The sequence below is a fragment of the Parambassis ranga genome, chromosome 19 (genome assembly GCF_900634625.1).
Source record: "Parambassis ranga chromosome 19, fParRan2.1, whole genome shotgun sequence".
NCBI lineage: Eukaryota > Metazoa > Chordata > Actinopteri > Ambassidae > Parambassis > Parambassis ranga.
The window spans coordinates 17,253,771-17,273,513 of NC_041039.1; the positions used below are offsets into that span (position 1 = coordinate 17,253,771).

General features: G+C 43.4%; 1 protein-coding gene across 3 annotated transcripts; it reads right to left on the minus strand.

Moving 5' to 3' along the window:
* Positions 1–11,953: 11,953 nt before the first annotated feature.
* Positions 11,954–19,615, minus strand: c25h12orf75 (chromosome 25 C12orf75 homolog). 3 transcript variants are annotated; one of them, XM_028432110.1, is made up of 5 exons: positions 19,330–19,615; positions 16,640–16,664; positions 15,537–15,572; positions 15,040–15,119; positions 11,954–14,231 (listed from the first exon to the last, which is right to left on the minus strand). In XM_028432110.1, exons 1-5 carry the CDS (start codon positions 19,370–19,372, stop codon positions 14,176–14,178), a joined length of 240 nt encoding a protein of 79 aa, XP_028287911.1. In that variant the 5' UTR covers positions 19,373–19,615; the 3' UTR covers positions 11,954–14,175. The 3 variants fall into 3 exon arrangements, with proteins under 3 accessions (XP_028287911.1, XP_028287913.1, XP_028287912.1); XM_028432112.1 differs by having other exon boundaries at positions 11,954–14,367; XM_028432111.1 differs by having other exon boundaries at positions 11,954–15,119.
* Between the last annotated feature and the right edge of the window lie 128 nt (positions 19,616–19,743).

Here is a 19,743-nt window from a genome sequence, read left to right on the forward strand (position 1 = left end):
AGTTTTGTTTTAGTTTGTCTTTAGGGATTGTGTAATCTGTGTGGCATCTTTGATCTTACATAACCTCCTTACAATCTCCAGCCCCCATCTCCGCTGCAGAGCTCAGCACAGAAAAAAACCTTTTGTCTCCAAACAAAGCCAAAACACCCCATCTGTCAGCAACACTCATTTGTTTTGAATTCCAGTTTTATCTTTTTACATCTACACCAAGCCAGACCGGGGCAAACTTAATGACCTACAGTGCAGAGAAGAGTTGTCCGTTGCCAGGCAATTGTGTTTGTGACTGTACTAGCCTCTGCTCAGGGGAAGCTATGGGTGGCAGGAGGAGGAGGAGGAGGAGGAGAGAGGTGAGAGGATGTGGGGAGGACAGGAGTGGTTTTGGCACAAGCCTCTGTGGGTGAGCGCCGGCCCTCGTTGGCTGGCTGATGGAGAACATCGTGCTGGAGGATTTTTATAGAGTGAGAGTGAAAGAGGGAGAGAGTGATCATTACGGCTCCTGGAATAGCATAATTAGAGAGAGAGGGAGTCTGTGCTGTCTCACTGTCTGTGTGTGTGTGTGTGTGTGTTGTTTTCTTCCTTCCTCTGGGAGATGAAACACACACAGGTACATTCATGGCCTACTTTCATCGCTCTTCAGTTCAAGTGAGTGACAAGAACTGTAAATAAATAAAGGCTGATAAACCTTCACCAGTAGGTTCTGAATCTGTGTGTGAGGCTCCGGCCTGAGCTAATGTGGGCCAACAGTGGAACATAAGCAGAGCTGAGGTGGGCAGGCAGTTGTGTAAGCAGGCCACTCACAACCTGAGCCAGCACTCACCTGTCACTCCTTTATAACTCATGACTGTAAGGCTAATTATACATAATTGTAAGGCTTAATGATCACACCAGCTAATCATTCATTCATTCTCATTATATAAATTAAGTTAAGTTAAGTTATTGTTTGTAAGCTGTAAACATGTTCATTTGTTTCATTTTAAGTTAGCTTAACTTAGCGTCTATGGGTGTTGCCAATTGAGAAACTGCTACTTCAGTTCTCATGCCTGGAGGATGCTGCTTGGGTAACAGGTAGTATCATTGTGATTATTATGAGTATTCCAACATGTCATCGACATCGATCAATAATACATCCACCAGCTAGACTCATTGTTATTTTTTATCATCGGATCATTGATATAGTCACAAAAGTCCAAGTAAGGAGGCAGATTGAGGTGGTGAGGGTACACCAGGAGTCAGAGCATTGAGTCCTGACACTGCTAGCTTCTGGTAAAGGTTAGGGGTTAACATGGTATTAGGGGTTTGGTAAAGATCATTTTAAAACACATACATTTATAACAATAAACATATTTCCCAAGAAAAAAAAGTCCCGACCCATGTGAACATAGACATCTTTCATATAAGGCATCGACTGCAGCCGGAGAAATCTGAAAGGATAAGTACAAGAGATGCACTGTTTGAGACGCAGTGATTTAGAACAGAAAAGTTGTTGGTGAGGCCTTTTATCCCAGATATTTTTAACATGTGTTCAAAATCTATTAAAATAAACAGTGTAAATGTAGGAAACATTTTGAACAGGAATCAGCCGTTAACATAAACACCAGCCTGTGGTAGCCTAATCATCACATCTCCACCGGCGAATGTGGATGTGATAGCAGTTAAACACACATCAAGGCCGCGTTCAGGAAATAGGAAGTGAACACTTACCATCCTGCAGCTGTGAATGGCAAAATGATTTTTCTCCTCGGAACAAAAACATAAAAGTTTCCAAATTTAGAGCTCCACCTTTTTCCGTTAACAAAGAGCAGATTAAACGCTTACAACTGCACACTCCAATAAGCGTGTGCAAACACACACTTTTACACACTGCCAGCTAACTGCAGACATGCATGTGTATGCTCACACACGCCACCATTCCCCGACATCAGCTTGACTTGATTAACAACTGCTTGTGTGTAACTGCTACGCTGATGAAAGACAAGGAGCTGTTTCTGTCACTGCAGCGCGGACATTACAAGCACGACAGTTTACACAACAATGGAGCACTAAAGTCGGCCTTTATTAGAGGGATTAGCAGCCTAATCTAAAACACTGTTCGAGTCTCTCATCCCCAACCCTAAACAGCCTCTCTAGGGGGGCCCTTCCCTCCTACACCAACCATAACATCTCAGACTTCAAACGCTCCATCTGTATCCCCAACCTCTGGGTGCTATCCCCTCTCTCATCGACCCCTATCTCAGAGTGAGGGGTTGCAGAGGGTGAAGGACCCCCCTGTGATGGTGCAGCTGTGCAATGATTTATTGCTGGGTTAATTGCTGGGTGAGAGGGAATTGTACCCGCAGGCTGCAGGCTGTGCTCTGATTGCTGCTCCACCTGCTATCAGATTGTAGCATACAGTTCATTAGCTTCTTAATGGGGCTCATGTCTCACTCTCAGCCCCGCTCTGGACAACCGAGGGCCACGGAGGGAAAGGTTAGTGTCCAGGGAATACACAGCATGCTGCTCTATTGCAGTAATTAAGGGTCATTTGTTCCGAAGACTTCCTGTGCTGACCAGCTGCATGGTGTCTGTCCACCATTAATCTCTACAGGCCTCTGATGTCTGTGACCCCAGAGAGTTTGTCAGTCTGTTAATATCCTGTTTTATATCCGTTTTGAAGAAAAACAAAGTTATATGTTGCATGTTTAGAGTGTTTATATTTGAAGTCGACTTTTCTTTTTTGAGTAAAATGAACAACGCATGATGAAAAAGGGAACAAGTTCTTTAAAATGTGGCTTGATCCTGACAATGGTAAAGCACAACACTGTCCGTGCATCCAAAATGTCAGTTTGCGGGATCATAAAAGGCCTGAAGAGAAGCAGATTTCTGCAGCACATTGAACGGGTCCACTATTTCCAACCACAGAGTCAAAGAACAATCAAAACAGTGGAAACACCCAGAGTCTCATGCTCCCAAGAAAGCCAAATCAGCAAGCTCCACCATTAAGGTGATGGCCTGTGTTTTCTGAGGGGACTACCTGGAAAAGTGTCAGTGTAACAGACGCCTTCTATGCTGATCTCCCGATCGTGGGAAGCTGACAAGGCCGCCAGGACAATGTTCCAGACAACTCTATTGTTTTGGTTTGGCTGCAGAATTTTCAGCTCATATTTCAAAAGCCGGGCACATACAACTATTATCTTGGCTGGCTATATGACTGGATGGAATTTAGTGTATAAATTCTGACCTTAAAACAGAAAGTAGGACAGAATGTGAGAGCAGTGTGGAGCAGGGATGGACGGTGGGGGGGCAGAATGAGGCATGGTATAATCAGTCCTTGGGGCAGAGTCTAATGGACTGAAATCTTCTGTTTCCTGATATTAACTGCAATCAGCAATCAACATGCACTGCAGCCCACTGCCTTACAAAAACAGATTTCAGCAGAGAACCTGTGAAACGGTTCATATTTTAAACACTACCAGTCTGGAGGTTACTTTAAACTTGAATGTCAGAACAAATTGATTTTAAAGAAATAATTCTGCTCATTAACTTATTATGGAAACAGAGAAAGAAATTAATGTCATCTTTAATTTCTGTTTTTAAACAAACCCTGGACTGGGGTGTGGAATCGGAGAGTGGGTGATGTGATGGATGGGTGGAGGGTGCACATGATGGAAAATTAACTGACTGAATTGGCTTTGGCATGGCATTCCTAACGCCACCTTGGAATCTATACCCTTTATTATTATTATTATTATTAGTATTTCCAATAATGTGGGCACTGGCAGAAGCACAGAGGAACAGGTATCCCTGAGAAACTGCGTGAGCTGTGAAGTAATCACTCTGCTATGTCCTTGTTAACCTAGAGTCTAGTTGACACTCACTGGGCTTTCACCCAAGCTAAAAATATGTCTCCTTTTCTTTCATCTCTTCCTCCCTTTCATTCTGCATGTGAGAGCTTTACTGGGTGCTGCTGGTCCGTGGCCGAACTGAGGCCAACAGCCCCCCTCCGGTAAAAGTAGGGGGACGCCAAAACATCCACTGATTTACAGCTTGGAGCACACGCTATGCCTTTGCTCCTATGGGCTATAAAAGGCAAATGAGTGCGAGATGTCCAGATCCCACTTGCTATATTAACCTACATTCTTTCCAACAGACCAGGCTGGCTGCATGAACCAACTATAACCACATGCTGCCACATGCTGAAAACAGGCAAACCTTCCAGGCCCCGACAGGGAGCTCACGTGAAGGGTAGATGTAGGGATGGCTCTGATAAAATCAGCTGCTGACCTTCTCTTGCATACTACAGAGCAGTCAATAACAAGCCTTATCTCCTGCAAGACGCCGGCTCCACAGCCTGCTCTGGCCTTAAACTCTATTTGCTCTATTAAACAATGATACAGCATCCAGAAAAACATGGAATGGCAATAGCAACTGCCCTGTATTGAGTGGAGAGAAGCACACAAAAACAAGGCTCAGAGGTACAAATAAGAACCCCAAAAACCTTGTGCTGTGAGGCGATAGTGCTGAACACTGCGGAGACATGGCGCCCAACTAAAAGATCAATAATATATCAGCTAATCAGTGCTTGTAGCTGCAAATTCTTAGTGGCAGCCCAAACACTAAAGATCAAGATTGCAACTCAGGAACACCTAAGGATGTGAAAGTCAAAGAGAGATGTTTGAGATGTGACTTCTTTATAGCCCAAATAAAAACTCAGGAAGTTACCACAATTCATCCTGAACAGGGTGTGAACGTCTGCATCAGATTTCATGGCAATACATCTCACAGTCGTTGAGACACTTCGGTCTGAATCTATGTATGTTTTGCCCTTATGGACCATTCATTGAGTTACAATGCAAACATGGCTACCAAAAAAAATCCATATGGGGAAAAAATGTTTCTATGGAGGTCTAATAATGCTTTGATGTGCCGGATGTTTCTATCAATGTGAGCACGCCCCTGTTGAAGATGCCTCCAGGACCCACAACTGCCCTCGCCCCACCCGTCCCTCTCAGGATTAGCTCTGCTATGATTTAGCGCTGTTTCTCACTGGCCTCTGGAATGCGACGGATGACGGATCTATTTTCCTACATTGTTTCACCTGCTCTAAATGAAACCACATGCTGCACAGGACCGCCTCTCCTTTGTCTGTAATTGGAAGCACATGCACAGCGAAGTCAAAAGCAAAGCGGGGCCGACACAACCGACAACCCTCTCCCCTCCCTCCAACCCCTCTCCCTTCAGGTCCGAGGTGCCACATTTTGTTCCAGGCCACAGTGAGAGGCTGAAGTGCAGAGCCAGAGAGCTTCCACTGAACTAACTGACCTGGCATTTTATGTCAAATTTAGTTCAATGGGATGACTGTATCATGTGTCCTGCAAGTCTTTCAAGCCCTTGGTCTTAAATGTGAGTGACAGTTAAGAGTTTTCGGAGGAAGGAGGCCTTGACATTGGGTCTGAGAACACAAGCGAGTACTGTAGTGTTCATTTGCCACGGTCTGTGATGTCTAGACGGGACAGGCCACGGATACGGGGCAGGAAGATCACCAAATCTTACATCACCGCTTTGTATCAGAGGCAGATTGCATAAGGGAGGAACATACCATATTTATTAACCTCATCAGTCACGTTGAATTAACATGTCAGTCAGTGATGCAAAGGAGGAATTCTGTTATATCCAGAGGGACAAAAACAATAGTCTAAATTTACCATAATGCAAGAATGTTGGCAGGAATATATACAGTACATGTACAGTTGGTCCAGATGCAAGACATTTCATCCATAGCAGTAGCTGCAACCATTCCATTTTGGGAAAGTTGTTTTTTCTTCATTGACCTTTACTAAGCCTTGTTTTAATACTTCATTTTAACACCACTCTCCTACCGTTAATAGCAGCCTGTGATTAATTTGTCATCTTTGCTAACATCAATCAAGTACATCAAAACTAAACAGAGCAGGTCAGCATTATAACATTCAGTCTGTGTTCAGTCTCATAATGACCAACACAAGTTACATATCCCCAGAAGAGTCAGGGTGTAGAGTGGGAATTCAAAGAACATCAAATTCATCAATATGACAGTTTACTGAATGGCATCAATGCAGAAGAAAATGCATGCAAATAACTAAAAGACCAGCAACATCTTCATCTTCGTCAAATTCAGAGGCACCTCTAGAGAATGCTGGGACTAGGCAAAAATTCAGAAAGGCTCCTTCCAACCTGACTGTCCATCGCCATTATACACAAACCAAAATGTTCCTGTTTTTCCTTTTGTAAGGTCTCCTACTGTCCCTCGGGGTCACCCTGGCTTGTGGCTTCAAGCAGTGTCTCTGTTAAAATTAGTTAAAGCAGAATCACATGATGCTTGATTAAGTTATTTCCTGGCTGTGTGCTACTATCCCCACAGCTTCTGTTTACATTTCCAAACTTACGTATTTGATTGTGTTGCTTGTAGTGCACGTGTTGTCAGATTAACAATGCTGTTTTCTTACATTTATGGTCAGTCTACATGCATTTGCATTGTTGTTGCATAATGTTACGCCACAAGCACCTTGGACATAAGTGCAGCTTACACAAACGAGGCACAACAACCTCCAGCATATACACAAAGAGAGTTACTTTTGATTTTCAGGTGATAGACAACTTGAATTTAGAACAAAATAATCTGTAATATCCTCTATTCTGGAACATGACATAGGAAGTAGGGCATGCAGACCTAAAATACCAGTTAATGGAGTGAGGGAAAGGTATTTTTTGAAATTATTTTTAGCTGCAAGCAATGGCGGTTAACGTTCTCAGTACAAAGCTAAAAGGCCATATAACTCATTACCAGAAATACTGGGCACACAAAACACTCATTTTCAGGTTTCAGCCTCATTATTGTGAAAACCATAAAGCAGTGTGCTTGATTGAGGCTGACACTGGCTGTAAACTCATCAGTGCACGCTCACAGGGGCCTCTAAATGCCCTGATTGCCATGGAAAAAACTGGCAAGGCCTTCTTTCCACCAAAACAGTGATTAGCACCCTGTTACAGTTATTGGCTAGATTAACAACTCTGGCGCCAAAGATTAGTGCAACCCCCACCCTCTGGCCTCGCAAGTCAAACGGAGAAGGCTGTCGGAAAAGCTGCTGGTCGGGCTTTAACCACTTTATCAGTGCGCAGACCTTAAAGCAGCTGCAGAGGCCATGAAGGCATGTGAGAAGGACGGGGAGCTCATCTTTCATGGATAACACAGGAGGACACATATCAACCAGTGTTGCTGCTTTACATGGTTGAAGTTTGGGCTGTGCTGCAGTGACACCTGCTGGTAATAAGTGGACTTACAGCTACAGACTTATTTACACATTTATTTATTCATGGAGAAATACATGTGGTAATAAAATAATGAGACATGCACTTTAAACTGGAGGATATCAACTTGTAATATGAATAGCTGATACTTCAGTGTAATGATGATCTAGATTAGTTAATGTCATGTTTTTATTATATTCTGAGTTTTCTATATTCTGATCTCTCCTGTGCTCATTGACTTCATCAGCCCCTGCTGCTCATCTTTGTTTTGATTACTATCAAATTACTATTACTACTTATGGACTGACGATATATATAGATATCATTATAATATATCCATGTTTCATTTTGCTGCATGTTTGCTCCTCTCTCTCTCCTTCATCCTTTCTGTCCTGTCTCCCTCGTCTTCTCCTCTCTCTCCTTCATCCTCTCTGTCCTGTCTCCCTCTTCTTCTCCTCCTCTACCCGGCCGACTGGCAGCAGGAAGGTTCTTCCTTAAGAGACGGGTCCTGCTCAAGGTTCCTTCCTCTTAAAGGGAGTTTTTCCTTGCCACAGTGCTCTTAAGGGGGTTTAGGCTCTGGGTCTCACGCTCTGGGTTTCTGCAAAGCACTTTGAGACAATTTCTGATTGTAAAATGTGCTCTATAAATAAAACTGAATTGAATCGAGTTAATTTTATGTGAGATATTAACATGTTATGATCTCACATAAGATAGATTCAAAATCTGTGCATGGCTGGACCCACTCAATGGCCATAAGAACAAAAAAATGTGCTATTTATGATCCTCCACTGTCCCCACACATAATGCAAGGTGAAAATTGAAGAACTGTGCCAGCTAGTGAATTTAAATAAAATATTTCAGACTTATTTATATCTGTTTCAGAACTATTAGAGTAGATCAAAGGAGAGCTGGGGAGGAGCAGCTGCTTTGTAGTGCTGGGCCAGATGCACAGATAATATCATTAAGGACATGTTTTCAATCACGTACCTCTCACAGTGCACACACAGTAAGATCTCTATCTGTGGCAGTAAACCGCCGCTGAGAGAAGGCCTGTGTTGTGGAAACCAGACACAGTGAAGTCAGCTCACACTGACCTGCTGCTGAAACATCATGTAACATCTGCTGTGGTACAACAGGAAGGTTTTCATTGAACCCTTTCATGCACAAGTAAAAACAAATCAATTCACCATAACAGGTTAACAGTACCTCACTGGGAGCACTGACTGTTTTTAACCTATCTATACCAATATATCAGCATTAATCATCCTGTTGAGCTGTGCACTAAATAATAAACAGACCAAAACAACTAGCTAACTTAACATAACATAACATGTAAATAAACTACATCATCAGCAGAGCTGCTCAGTCTGCTTAATCACACACTTTATCTCAGTTAAATCTTGCCTTACCTGTGTCTGTGGACGCTCCGTGTAGTCCGACACCCACGGGTGGGAGTAGCTCCGCCTGCTAACGCACCAGCTAGCTAACACAGCTAGCCAGGTGGTCCTGGTCCCATCTCCTCCTCCTCCTCCTCCTCCTCGGATCACCCAAGCGCTGTTGCTGCTGTGGATCATCTCGTGGGTCTTCCCCCCTTATTATCCTCTTCTCACTGCTTCTCACTGCTGAACCGGACCATGTCTCCTCCGCTCACCGCGGCCTCCATCACAGCCGCCGCCCGGGCCGCAAGACAGGTGCAACAGACAGGTGGGCGGGCTCCGCCTCTTTCTCAGGCCTCTGTTAACCACATCTCCACCTTACACTGACCTTCACGGCTGACGAAACTCTCACCCTGACCTTCATCACCTCCCATATCGACTCTTGACTATTAGAAGATTGAAATAAAAAAAACATGGAAATTGGCTCAAATATAAACATAGACTCAAGAATAGATTTTGCTGGTCAAAGGTTAAAGGTCACTCTGACCTCACAGCTGTCCTACTCTTGTAAACTCAGTATCTTAGCAGTGCCATCAGAGGCATGAGCATCGTAATGGTAGGTATGATCAGACTTCACACAGACAGAAAGAAAGCTGCATGTCTGTGAGATCTTTGCTCCTCGTCATTGGGATGGAACAGCCCTTTAAACACACCACCTCTCATGGAGACTATAATCCAGTGTTCATGAAGATGTACATTGACTGGATGTGATGAAACATGTCGTATGTAGAGTAGACCTGCTCCTCTGTGGCTTGTTAATGGAGTTCTGTTTCATCCTCCTCTGACAGAAGAAGCTTATATTTTCCCGTGTCCTCGTACCTTCAGGACATGGGCTCAGTGAGGATAGCTGCTCTCGTTCACGCTGTCCCAACACAGTCAATTACAGAGATGGTGCAGTGATTGATCATGTTTCAGGCAAACTGCACAGAGGCCCTTCGGTTCAATAATGACAAATGTTCCTCTGTGCAGTGCTCAGGCAGTCCGTCTGTAACAACTTCTAAGAACATATTTAATGCAGCAAGTCTCAGGCCGACTGATCATATTTCAGCAAAGAACCCACAATCAAAAAGCACAGCTGTGCATGGATAATATAAAAGTCTTTAATCATAAATAATTCAATCAGATATTCATGGATGTTTATACATATATTATAATCTTGATGTCAGCATCTCTGATAAAGGAGTGTTTGAGAAGGAGTGACAGCATTTAAAGTCTGTATGTGGGACAGAAACAGCTATAACCCAACTCTGCTGCCATCAAATTATTCAGTGCTCAACAGACACTTCTCAGGTCCTCTCCAGTGTTTAAGCGTTCGACATTATTGTGCCTAGAAGGTAACAGAAGGTAACCAGAAGGTAACAACAAAAGGAAAAGTCTTCATTTGATAGATTCACACTTATTTCTGAACAAAAACTGTATTATTTTTATTATTTTTAAATTTCTGGTTTAATTAATGAGCTTTAAAGGTGCCGTTTTTTTGTTGTTTTTACCCTTTGGGTAGAGCCAGACTAGCTGTTTTCACCTGTCGACCCTAAAACATTGTTTGTCCTGTGGTCTGCGGTGCCATGCCTCCATACAGTGGCTTTGGTGTGAGTTGCAGAGTTTTGTCTCTGTCTGCCCTCTCTGTAATGTAATGGTACTAAGCAGCACTTAGCTTGTGGCGCTTAATCCACAGACCTTGTTGTGAGCAATTATTTTTTCTGCCTTTCTCTCAAACATGAACATTATGACTCAAGAACAGAGTATGCAATTACTGTTTGCATCCTGTCATGCTATTACAAGCACAGGCGATGCTCCTCTCTGTGCAGGTAAAGGGTTTGGTAGAAAATAGTTCCTGGGTAAAACAAATAACACGTCCTGACCAACAAAACATCTCTCAGGCGACAAAGAAATACGAATACTTGAGTTCGACATGAACAGTTCAGTCCATCCTTGATGTAGTGATTAAAAACAGAGCATGTGGGTGTATTTCTCTGGCTGCACCTTTACGCGTATATACTTTTTGCAATGGTGGCCGAAAATGGCGACAAAGGGCATGATTCTTTTATTAACAGAGGGTGAAACCAAAACAGCTCGTGGCATCAGAGGGACTCGAACCTCTGATGCTTGAGCGTACCCCCACAATTACTAACCTACTTTCTCCTAACACAGACTTTTTGTGGCTGTATCGGCACCATGTTCGGATGATGTAGGGCAATAGGCTCAAGTGTTCTGTTAGAATAAACATAATTTTGTCAACATTTTCTACAGTTAGCTTAGCTTAGCTTTAAGCTAAGCTAAGCTAACTGCTTTAAGCTAAGCTAAGCTAACTGCCAGCAGCCAGTTACATTAGCTTAGCATGCCCATCTCACCCTCTTACAAGATGGCAGATAAACAATTTGCGGTGTATGTGTTATGTCTGTTTCCTTATACATTCAAACTGCCTGCTGTGCTGCAGCAGCCACAGCAGCACTTTAATGTAGAGGACGTCAGGCAGTTTTATTCCTCCACATTCTGCCCTCTTGTTCCTGTTAAACTAACTGAATAGGGCAAAGGCAATGACATTCATCATATACAGGAGGAACAACCAGAAAGGGCAACGTGAGGCTGATAAAAGAGGGAGAGACAGGCGGCACAACACGCTGTAAAAGCCAAAGGCCTCTGATGCAAAAAGGCTGAAGCAGCAGCAGGGAGGAAACCTCAAAGAACAGGGACGGCTAAAACGCCTCAGATGGGGAAGAATCAATGCTGTTATTACTACGCTGTAAACTTCACTGTACATAAAGCACCTCTGTAGTATATATTCTACCTCTACCACAGGTGAGCACTGTAAACGCTGCAACAATGAGAGCTGACTAATGGCTTGCAATTCAAAGACACTACATGAACTCCCTCAGCATCAGTGAGACTGATAGCAGGCGACACAGCTTGGCAGCTAGTGGGCGTCATTGCAAAGTGCACCCGCAAGAAAAACAGACAAACAGTAAACAGTAAGCCTGGGTTCACGTATGGGGGATAAAAAGTCCTTGTTTGTTATGAGCCTGATCAGTCAAGGCAGTAAAACACACACACAGGCGCATAAAGAGTTTTGTGCAGCACAGACAGAACATCTCTTGAATCTCAAGTGTTTAAAGTTGGCCTATTTCTGCTCCTCCTCGTGGGCCCTGGTGAGTGGAGGATGTCGTACATTCATTAGCGGAGAGAACTGTGGAGAGCCTGGCTGACAAATGACCTTGGCCCCCAATGCCTGCCAAGCTGTAAAGTGTTTTCTTTTCCGGGGATATTGTGGTGTTCGGTTAGATTTTTTTTTTTTGCAGATTTTTTTTGGCTGATGATATTATGTAGTTTTCATTATGACAATAAACACCATGAACAGACGAAAACCAACAGTTTCACAGGGTGTTCACTCATCACCACACTGAATATGGCCGCCGCTGCCGCTGCTGTAAATATTCACTAAACACTAAACTAAGAATAGCGGGCCAGCTTCCACGCCTACTGCAGTTACAAAAATATCCAGCCCAGCCACATCCCCAACATGGATGAGGTCCCCCTCACTTTCAACATCCCTGTGAACCAAACTGTGGAGAGAACGGGGACCAGCATGGTATCAATACGGACCATGGGGCATGAGAAGGGGCAGCGCTCACTGTTGTTCTCTGTTGCCATGGTAATGGACAAAAACTTCTGCCTACGGTCATTTTTAAGAGGAAGACGCTGCCTAAAGAAAAGTTTCCAGCCGGAGTCAGGGCGAGGGGAAAATGAGGGTGGCTCAGGGAGATTTATGTAAAGACACCGGATGGTTTTTTTCACGCATCACCCTCGCTGCTGATCTGCGACTGTGGTTTGATAACATCTACAGTTCCCAGCTGTAGGAATGAGTATGGCTTTATTCTTTATGTCATAAGGAAAGATGCACCATGTCACAGGCAGTGTATGGGAACTGTATATTTCATTCTAAGAGCACAAAAAATATTTCTCAATAAAAGCTCTAGAATTTTGAAACGTGTTTCTCTTTTGTCTGCCCTGTTAGCATTAGCTTGTCCTGTCCTCACTGGGACATAAACATGAATGCAGTGCATGTGACATGAAGCCAAAAAATGGCGGAGAAGCTTGTTTCAGATGGGAGACGTTTGCCCAGTAAAATGTGCCAACTCTCTTCTATGAGACTAAGCTATATATGGACCTTAAATTGCCTCTTGCCTCACAATCAATAATATTATCATAATAATAATCGATACCATGGTATTAAGTATTTTTGGTCAATTTAAAATAAATCTGTTGGTTTTAGTCTTTTCATGAGGCAATAAGAAAAATACACAATAACATCAGACTTATTTTTTTAAGGAATACATAGAGATAAACAACATTCATGGCTACATTTGATACATAATGTATAAAATATGCTATAATAAAGTCATCATTTTGTAATGTTAATACACTGAAAAACTACAGTACTTCACCTACGAGACGTTTTTCTTCTGCAGATGTGTCCTTTGTTCACATTTTTTTGCAAATATAATTCTTAGACATTTTTTGCTGTTGTACATTAGACCTCAGTTACATTGTAAGATTTTTTTTTTTGCCTCTGGAGATCTTCAGAAAGATTGAATGAGCCACGTGAACGACCCAGAAGCACGATAATCAGAAAAACAACACTGCTGCAGAGAGAGCGAGAAACAGTGTGTGTGTGAGAGAGAGAGAGAGAGAGACAGAGAGAGAGAGACAGAGAGCGAGAAAGAGAGAGCGAGAGAGAGAGCTCCTCTAAGAATTATGACTCATATGCTGACATTACATAATCAGTCTGGGCCACGAGTGTAGTGACAGCACCAGGTATGACCTGGAAGGTGCGCCCAGGACATTTAGTAACATCAGTTAAAACACACATGGCTGAACTCATCGTGATTATTAGCATTTAAAGCCATTGTTTCCGTCAGTGTTAGACTTTTCTGTTGCAGCAGCAGGTCCCTGATTGCAATCAATGCTATTTTCCACAACACTGAGATGTTCTGCCATGCATTCACAGGAATGTGTCTGCAGCTTTCTGTGGAACTGATTCCCCTCTGTCTCTCTGACGCTCCGTCTCCGCCACACAATCACTCATTGATGGCATTTTAGAGAAATAAGCAGTGATTATTATTGCAGAGGGCAGTCGGGAGTGTGTGTGTGACTTTCAGTTAGTTAGAAAGTTGGCTGGATCCTCTGTCTCCTCCTGAGGAAGAGAATGTTTCAGTGATGTGACCGAGAAGCCAAAATGGCCGTCACAATGCCCGCTGACACCGCCCACAGACGCCAGTCCCAGGACTGGTGCCCGTCTACTTTCTTTTTCTTTTTTTCGTGAAAGGTGATGATAGGTGCCATATGCAGACCTCCAGTGCACATCCCTGCGTCACTGTGCCACCAGTGGCTGCATGAGGTACCGTCCTCTGAAAAAAAAAAGCGGTCCACATCTCCACGAGTGTCAGAGCCGGGGACTTTATTCAGTGTGTGGTGAGGCTTACATGCTCTCTGCTTGTAATGTGAGTGTCTCAAGGTGTATGAAGAAGCAGGATACTGTCAAAATGAAAACAAAAAAGAGTCACTGGCGTTCAATTTGCACCAGCTTCTTTTCATTTTAAGAGATGCTCGAAGCTGAAGGAGAAGCAGCTTCTTTTTCACAGGTGCTGTGTTCCCTTCAGTGGTTGCTAGTCTGCAGAAGAAGAAGAAGAAAGTGACTCAGTGTACAGATATTTATAGGGACAATTATTTGGCAATTTTTTTTTGTGCTTTTCGACTGTTTCCATCTCTCTGTCAAGACTGCGTTGAAAAACACCCACACACTCTATCCAGCAGTTTGAACTGCAAGACTTGAGTGGAAATAAGAGCCACGATGCTTCTGGTGCCAGAGGACAGATGAAAGAATCAATTCATTATTATGCTTAACCTCAATGAGCACAAGGACGAGCAGGAAGACAGAGACCTCAGGACTGCAACACATAAGCGGCATATAGCAAAAAACTGTGGGTTAATTAGTTTCTATACAGTTCACTTTGACCCGTCACTCATAAATGAAGAGTTTGGACGTACAGAAAACACAGATTACGACTCCTGTGGATAAACATATAACACAATTCAAAGCGGCCTTGTTAAACATAATTGCTGTGATCTATTTTTGTCTTCACAAGCACCCTGATGGTGACAGCAGAGGGAGGGTTTCTCATTAAAATTCACTCAAAATAAAAGGTCAAATAAAACCAAAAACGCTGTGGGCGACGCATGGATCTGCTGGGTGGGCGGAGGTTCAGTCACCAGGGGTTGTTTTCTCTGTCTGTATGTTCTAAGATGCTTCACACTCTTGAGTTTGTGAGTATTATACATGTACCTTTATGTGTAGACTTGGACTGAGTAGAAGCCACAGCAGTCAGGTCGGCAGGTAGACCTACGTAAACACCACCGTAGTTCCTGTGAGGAGAGAAGTTTTCTTTCTTTTTATAATAACAATATCATTATTTTTACATGTTTTGCATTTTAAACAGAGATAAAAGGGTCATTTTCACATAATTAACACACTTCATAATTGATAATTAGGCTGCTTCAGCACCAGCTATTGGCATAACAGCATAATTCAAAATAATGAAGGCAGCAGCTGTGTGATTTATTTACATGCATTTCTTCACTTGTTGCAGTTGTTGTAACATAACAACATCACCAGGGTGCCAGTAAGCTAAACACATCTCATCCATCATTAGTTCTATCGTTTACACCTCAGCTTTTCCGACACATGTCAAGATGTGGATGTCACAGTCGATGCTACAAAGCAAAGTATTGTTGTGTAGTTTCTAAAAGCAGCAGAGAAAGAAAGAAAACAACAGACAGTACCTTCTTTTCTCATCTTCTGCTGAGGGATCTTCTGTCCTGATTGAGAGAAGAAGCACAGGTCAGGTCAGCTCTTATACGAGCATTTAAAGTCACTGACTAATGAGAAGCTGCAGGCTGTGATCTGTGCAGGTGCTCCTGCATTTTAGGAACACTGGTATAGCCCTACTGGGAGCACTGACTGCTTTTCCTAAGGGAACAGCTGAGGCAGACCGCACAGCTTCGGTTCAAGCACCCAACCAGACGCTTGTTTTTGCTCGGTTGTTGTAAGAGCTGACATGGAGCCACCACCTTAAACACGACGTTAACTTTCCAGCAGTGCAAGCAAAACAGTGACATACGTTATGAGGGCGTATTAATCCTGTAGTTTCCACCTGCTGGTGTTTGTGTGTCTGTGCGTGTTTGTTGTGTTTTTTTGCTGTGTAGTACAGTCCTAGGAAACTTTGATTAGCTTCACTGAGTCAGTGTTCTACTGTCAGCTCTCATGGGTCTTATGCTGGCTGCTCAGATGGTTATCAAGCCGAAAACACACACACACACATACACACACGCTTTGATAAATGCTAACTGTACATGGCAAAGCACAGGCCACCTCTGAATGACACTGAGAAAGAGAAGAGAAAACATTAAAGTCTGAACTGACAGATTTTCAAAAGAAGTCAAAAGAAACTAATTTTAACAAATGCAGAACCACTGGGGACATGAATTCATGGTAAAAAAAATCTTTTCATGTCTATGTGACACTGGCTGTGGTGTATTTATATATATAACAGTGGTGGGTTTATTGCATTTGGAGATCATGACAGTGTCCTTCTGCTATTTCATGGTGTGTAATGTGCAACTTTTCATTTACTGTCCATGTCCATATGAATGATGAATACTAATGTTACAAAGACAAAAAAATCTAGATCACTGTGCTTTTTACAAGCTTTACAGTCAGATGATTTTAGTCTTAAATGTTATATTTACACTTAAAACAACCACGCAGAGCCACAAACACTCAGCATACAGCCTGGGCCGGTGCAGTAACATATACTTTGCAGATGGTGAACTCAATAAAAAAAAGAAAAAGCTTTAAATAATTAGAAAGTGACTGATGTACTTACACCTCTTTGGAGGCTTCTGCCGGCCCTGAGAACAGAGACAAACGTTCATTTAATCTCATTATGAAATGTTTCCAACAATTAACCTTAGTCCAATAAACCAATCCTCTCACAGCCGAACCAACCGTACTTCAAATGTTTTAAAGAACATTCATCATCAATCAGTTTAAATAAGCTGTAGGTCTGTCTCTCTCCTGCCGTCAGAGATTACTCACACACTCACATAGAAGCTAGGAGCTTGCATCAATACCAACATTTCCAGGAGAAGAGTTATTTTGATCATCATTAAGTGTTTACATCAGCACTATCAGGCTAGATTTGATGTTTTCAGTCATACCAGCTTGGTGTGAGGGGTAACACAGAAAGAGCCAGTGTTCTGAAATGACTCAGGGCACACAGTGTAAAAGGCCTCACTTCCAAAGACACCCATTGTGCTCATCCCAGTGCTGCTGCACTCTTTTATGGACCGACAACAGCTCATTCTTGGCCAAACTGCAGGCAGAGTCACCGCGCTTGCTTTGAATCCTAATGAGATCATAATATATTCAGCTGGAGGATAATCTAACTTCCTTTCTGAATGTACAGTATCACAGTGACAACAGCGAAGGAACAAAAGCCTCAGTTCTGCTCTTCAATCCGTGTCTTCATGCTATATACCTCGCTGCGGCAGCGCAGCATGAAGAGCAGACTATACGGACTGTTACAGCCGGTGATGACACATTACACACTCATTTTCATCTTTTAGACAGAATGGCCTTTTACAGTCCATGCTGGAGTCTGCTGACATGACACAGGGGCCTATTCAGCCCTTGACAAAAGCTCATTCAGATCCAAGGGTGCACATCTGGGTGCATAAGACCAGGACGAGCAATGTGATATAGAGTGTGCTGAGGTGGTGGCCTGAGTTTGGTAAGAATGCTTTCTAACAACTCAACAAACAGTTGGACTTCCCCTCAGTGACCTGTAAATACGGTTAAAATTATGTTATGGAAGCAAATTGCTTCAAATAAATGCTAACTACCCAACCAGACTCAATAAAAAGATGTCAGCCTGCTCACTGTGCTTACTGTGGCTGCAAAGAATCTTGGGATATGTAGTTGTCGACTAATCCATTGCTGTGAATATAGTTAGGATCACTTTTCATTTTTTACAGACCTCATGCATTTAAATGTCACTATGATGGTTGACCCCCTAACACCCCCCCCCCACCCCCACCAAAAAAAGCTTCTCTTTGATAAAACTACAAAAGTCTGCACACAGCAGGGAATCTAGCACATGCAGCAAGAGGCTATAGCTGGCAGGTTGTTTATTTCATAGCATATGTGTTGAAATGATTATAACACATGCATGCTATAAATGATTTTGTCTCCACAGGTGGTTGGTGATGATAATAGGTGAGGGAGCGATCCTGCTAAAAAGGGAGCAGTGTGAACAGCAGCTCCTTAGCTAGGTGACAATCTCCAACACCTGGGGTGTGTTATAAATAGCTCATGAAATGCATATAGTTTGTTGATACAGACTGAACATAGGAAGTTATATTAAGATGATCTGAAAGCACTTTATTTTACAGAAGATAACAGAGCATGAAAAGTGTCCTCTGGCTCTGGCCTGGTGTCAGCTGCTATGAACAAATGAGTGTGGCCACTGGTCCTTATTTGTCAGGAGTGACAGGATGTCACATGTCCTTGACACTGTGCTGAACGCTGACCTCTAAGAAGAAGCAGGAAAAATGGACAGAAATAAACACAGCTGAACGTCCTTCACAGACAAACAAGCTGCACTTGTAGCAAACTCGAACACCTACAGAGACGCTGCTCGCTGACCAAAAGTGGATCACATTTATAGCAACAACACAGAAGCAACAACTGATGGGTTGTGTTTTTCCACTTGCTGTCTGCAGCTCTGTTAACATGTCTGGCAAGCACTGATTAGGTACCTGCACACACACACAGGCACAAAAACACACACTGAACTGCCTCCATGGGCAGTGGTGCTGAGGTAATCCTGCAGATACTTCAAACTAATTATTACCTCAATTTGACTGTGGTGCCAGGAGAGGAGTATAATTTAAAAACATGAAATGTATCAGCCTCAATCAACTGAGAGAGGTGTGTTTCTTCTGAGCAGGTTACAAAATAATCCAAATATCTGAGGAAGCAGAATCCTGAATTTTCTCCATTCAAACGTGTGCTCCCAGCTTTATGAATGAAGCTCGGCCATTGATTATTTTCAGAGCTGTCCTGCTTATACAACCAGCACCAGTCAAGTGGGAGACTAAGATGGGTGAATGTCAATACAAACTGCTTGACTTGGAAACCAACACTACTGGACAATACTGGACCAATGACACACAACGAAGACGTTAACTGTCGTTATCACATCGAAGCGGCACCTTCCCAGGCGACTCACATGTGGGAGACCCTTCATGGTCAACCCACCACCCATGGTTTTAGGAGAAGATCACACACACACACACCCTAACACTACGATGTACTGCTGCCCATTCATTTATGAATGGAAACAAACACACACACACGGACGTACACCTGACTGCGAGGGTAACCCTGACACACTTCATTTACATTCAAAACACCATCTCTCCTTGATGCAGATGCAGTGACAACTCTCACACACATTCGCCCCCAATATCACACACACACACACACACACACACAGATTCCTGAAGCACTCACCCCCTCCTGAGGTGCTGGTGGCTGAGGAATTGCCACAACCCATTTTGCATCGACGCAGCCACCGTCCAAGCAGAGCGGAGACGCTTATTGAGTGGAAGGATGTGGAGGAAAGGGGGGAGACCCAAAACACATCAGCGAGGGGGGGGGGGGAGTGAGGGGGGGGGACGAGAGCAGAGCGGAGAAGGGAAGGGAAGGGAAGGTCAAACAAGTGTCTCAGTGGGATCTCCTGTGGTTGTGTCCCCCTCTCCCCTGTCTCTGGTCTTGCATCTATCCTCTCTGTGATGCATTAGCAGAGCTCAGAGTGAAGTGACAGCATGGAGAGAGAGGCTTTTATACACACACACACACACACTGAGGGAGAGAGTGAGAGAGAAAGTGGGGAGAGAGAGAGAGAGAGAGAGAGAGATGCTTTGC

What these genes read in the sequence shown, in the direction of transcription:
- c25h12orf75 (XM_028432110.1), bottom strand. Translation starts at nt 19,372, where the DNA reads ATGGGTTGTGGCAATTCCTCAGCCACCAGCACCTCAGGAGGGG. An exon ending in GCAGAAGATGAGAAAAGAAG is followed by an intron (nt 15,120 to 15,536) that starts GTACTGTCTGTT and finishes CTCTCCTCACAG; the next exon opens with GAACTACGGTGGTGTTTACG. An exon ending in GTCCAAGTCTACACATAAAG is followed by an intron (nt 14,232 to 15,039) that starts GTACATGTATAA and finishes TCATTTTGACAG; the next exon opens with TATCCTGCTTCTTCATACAC.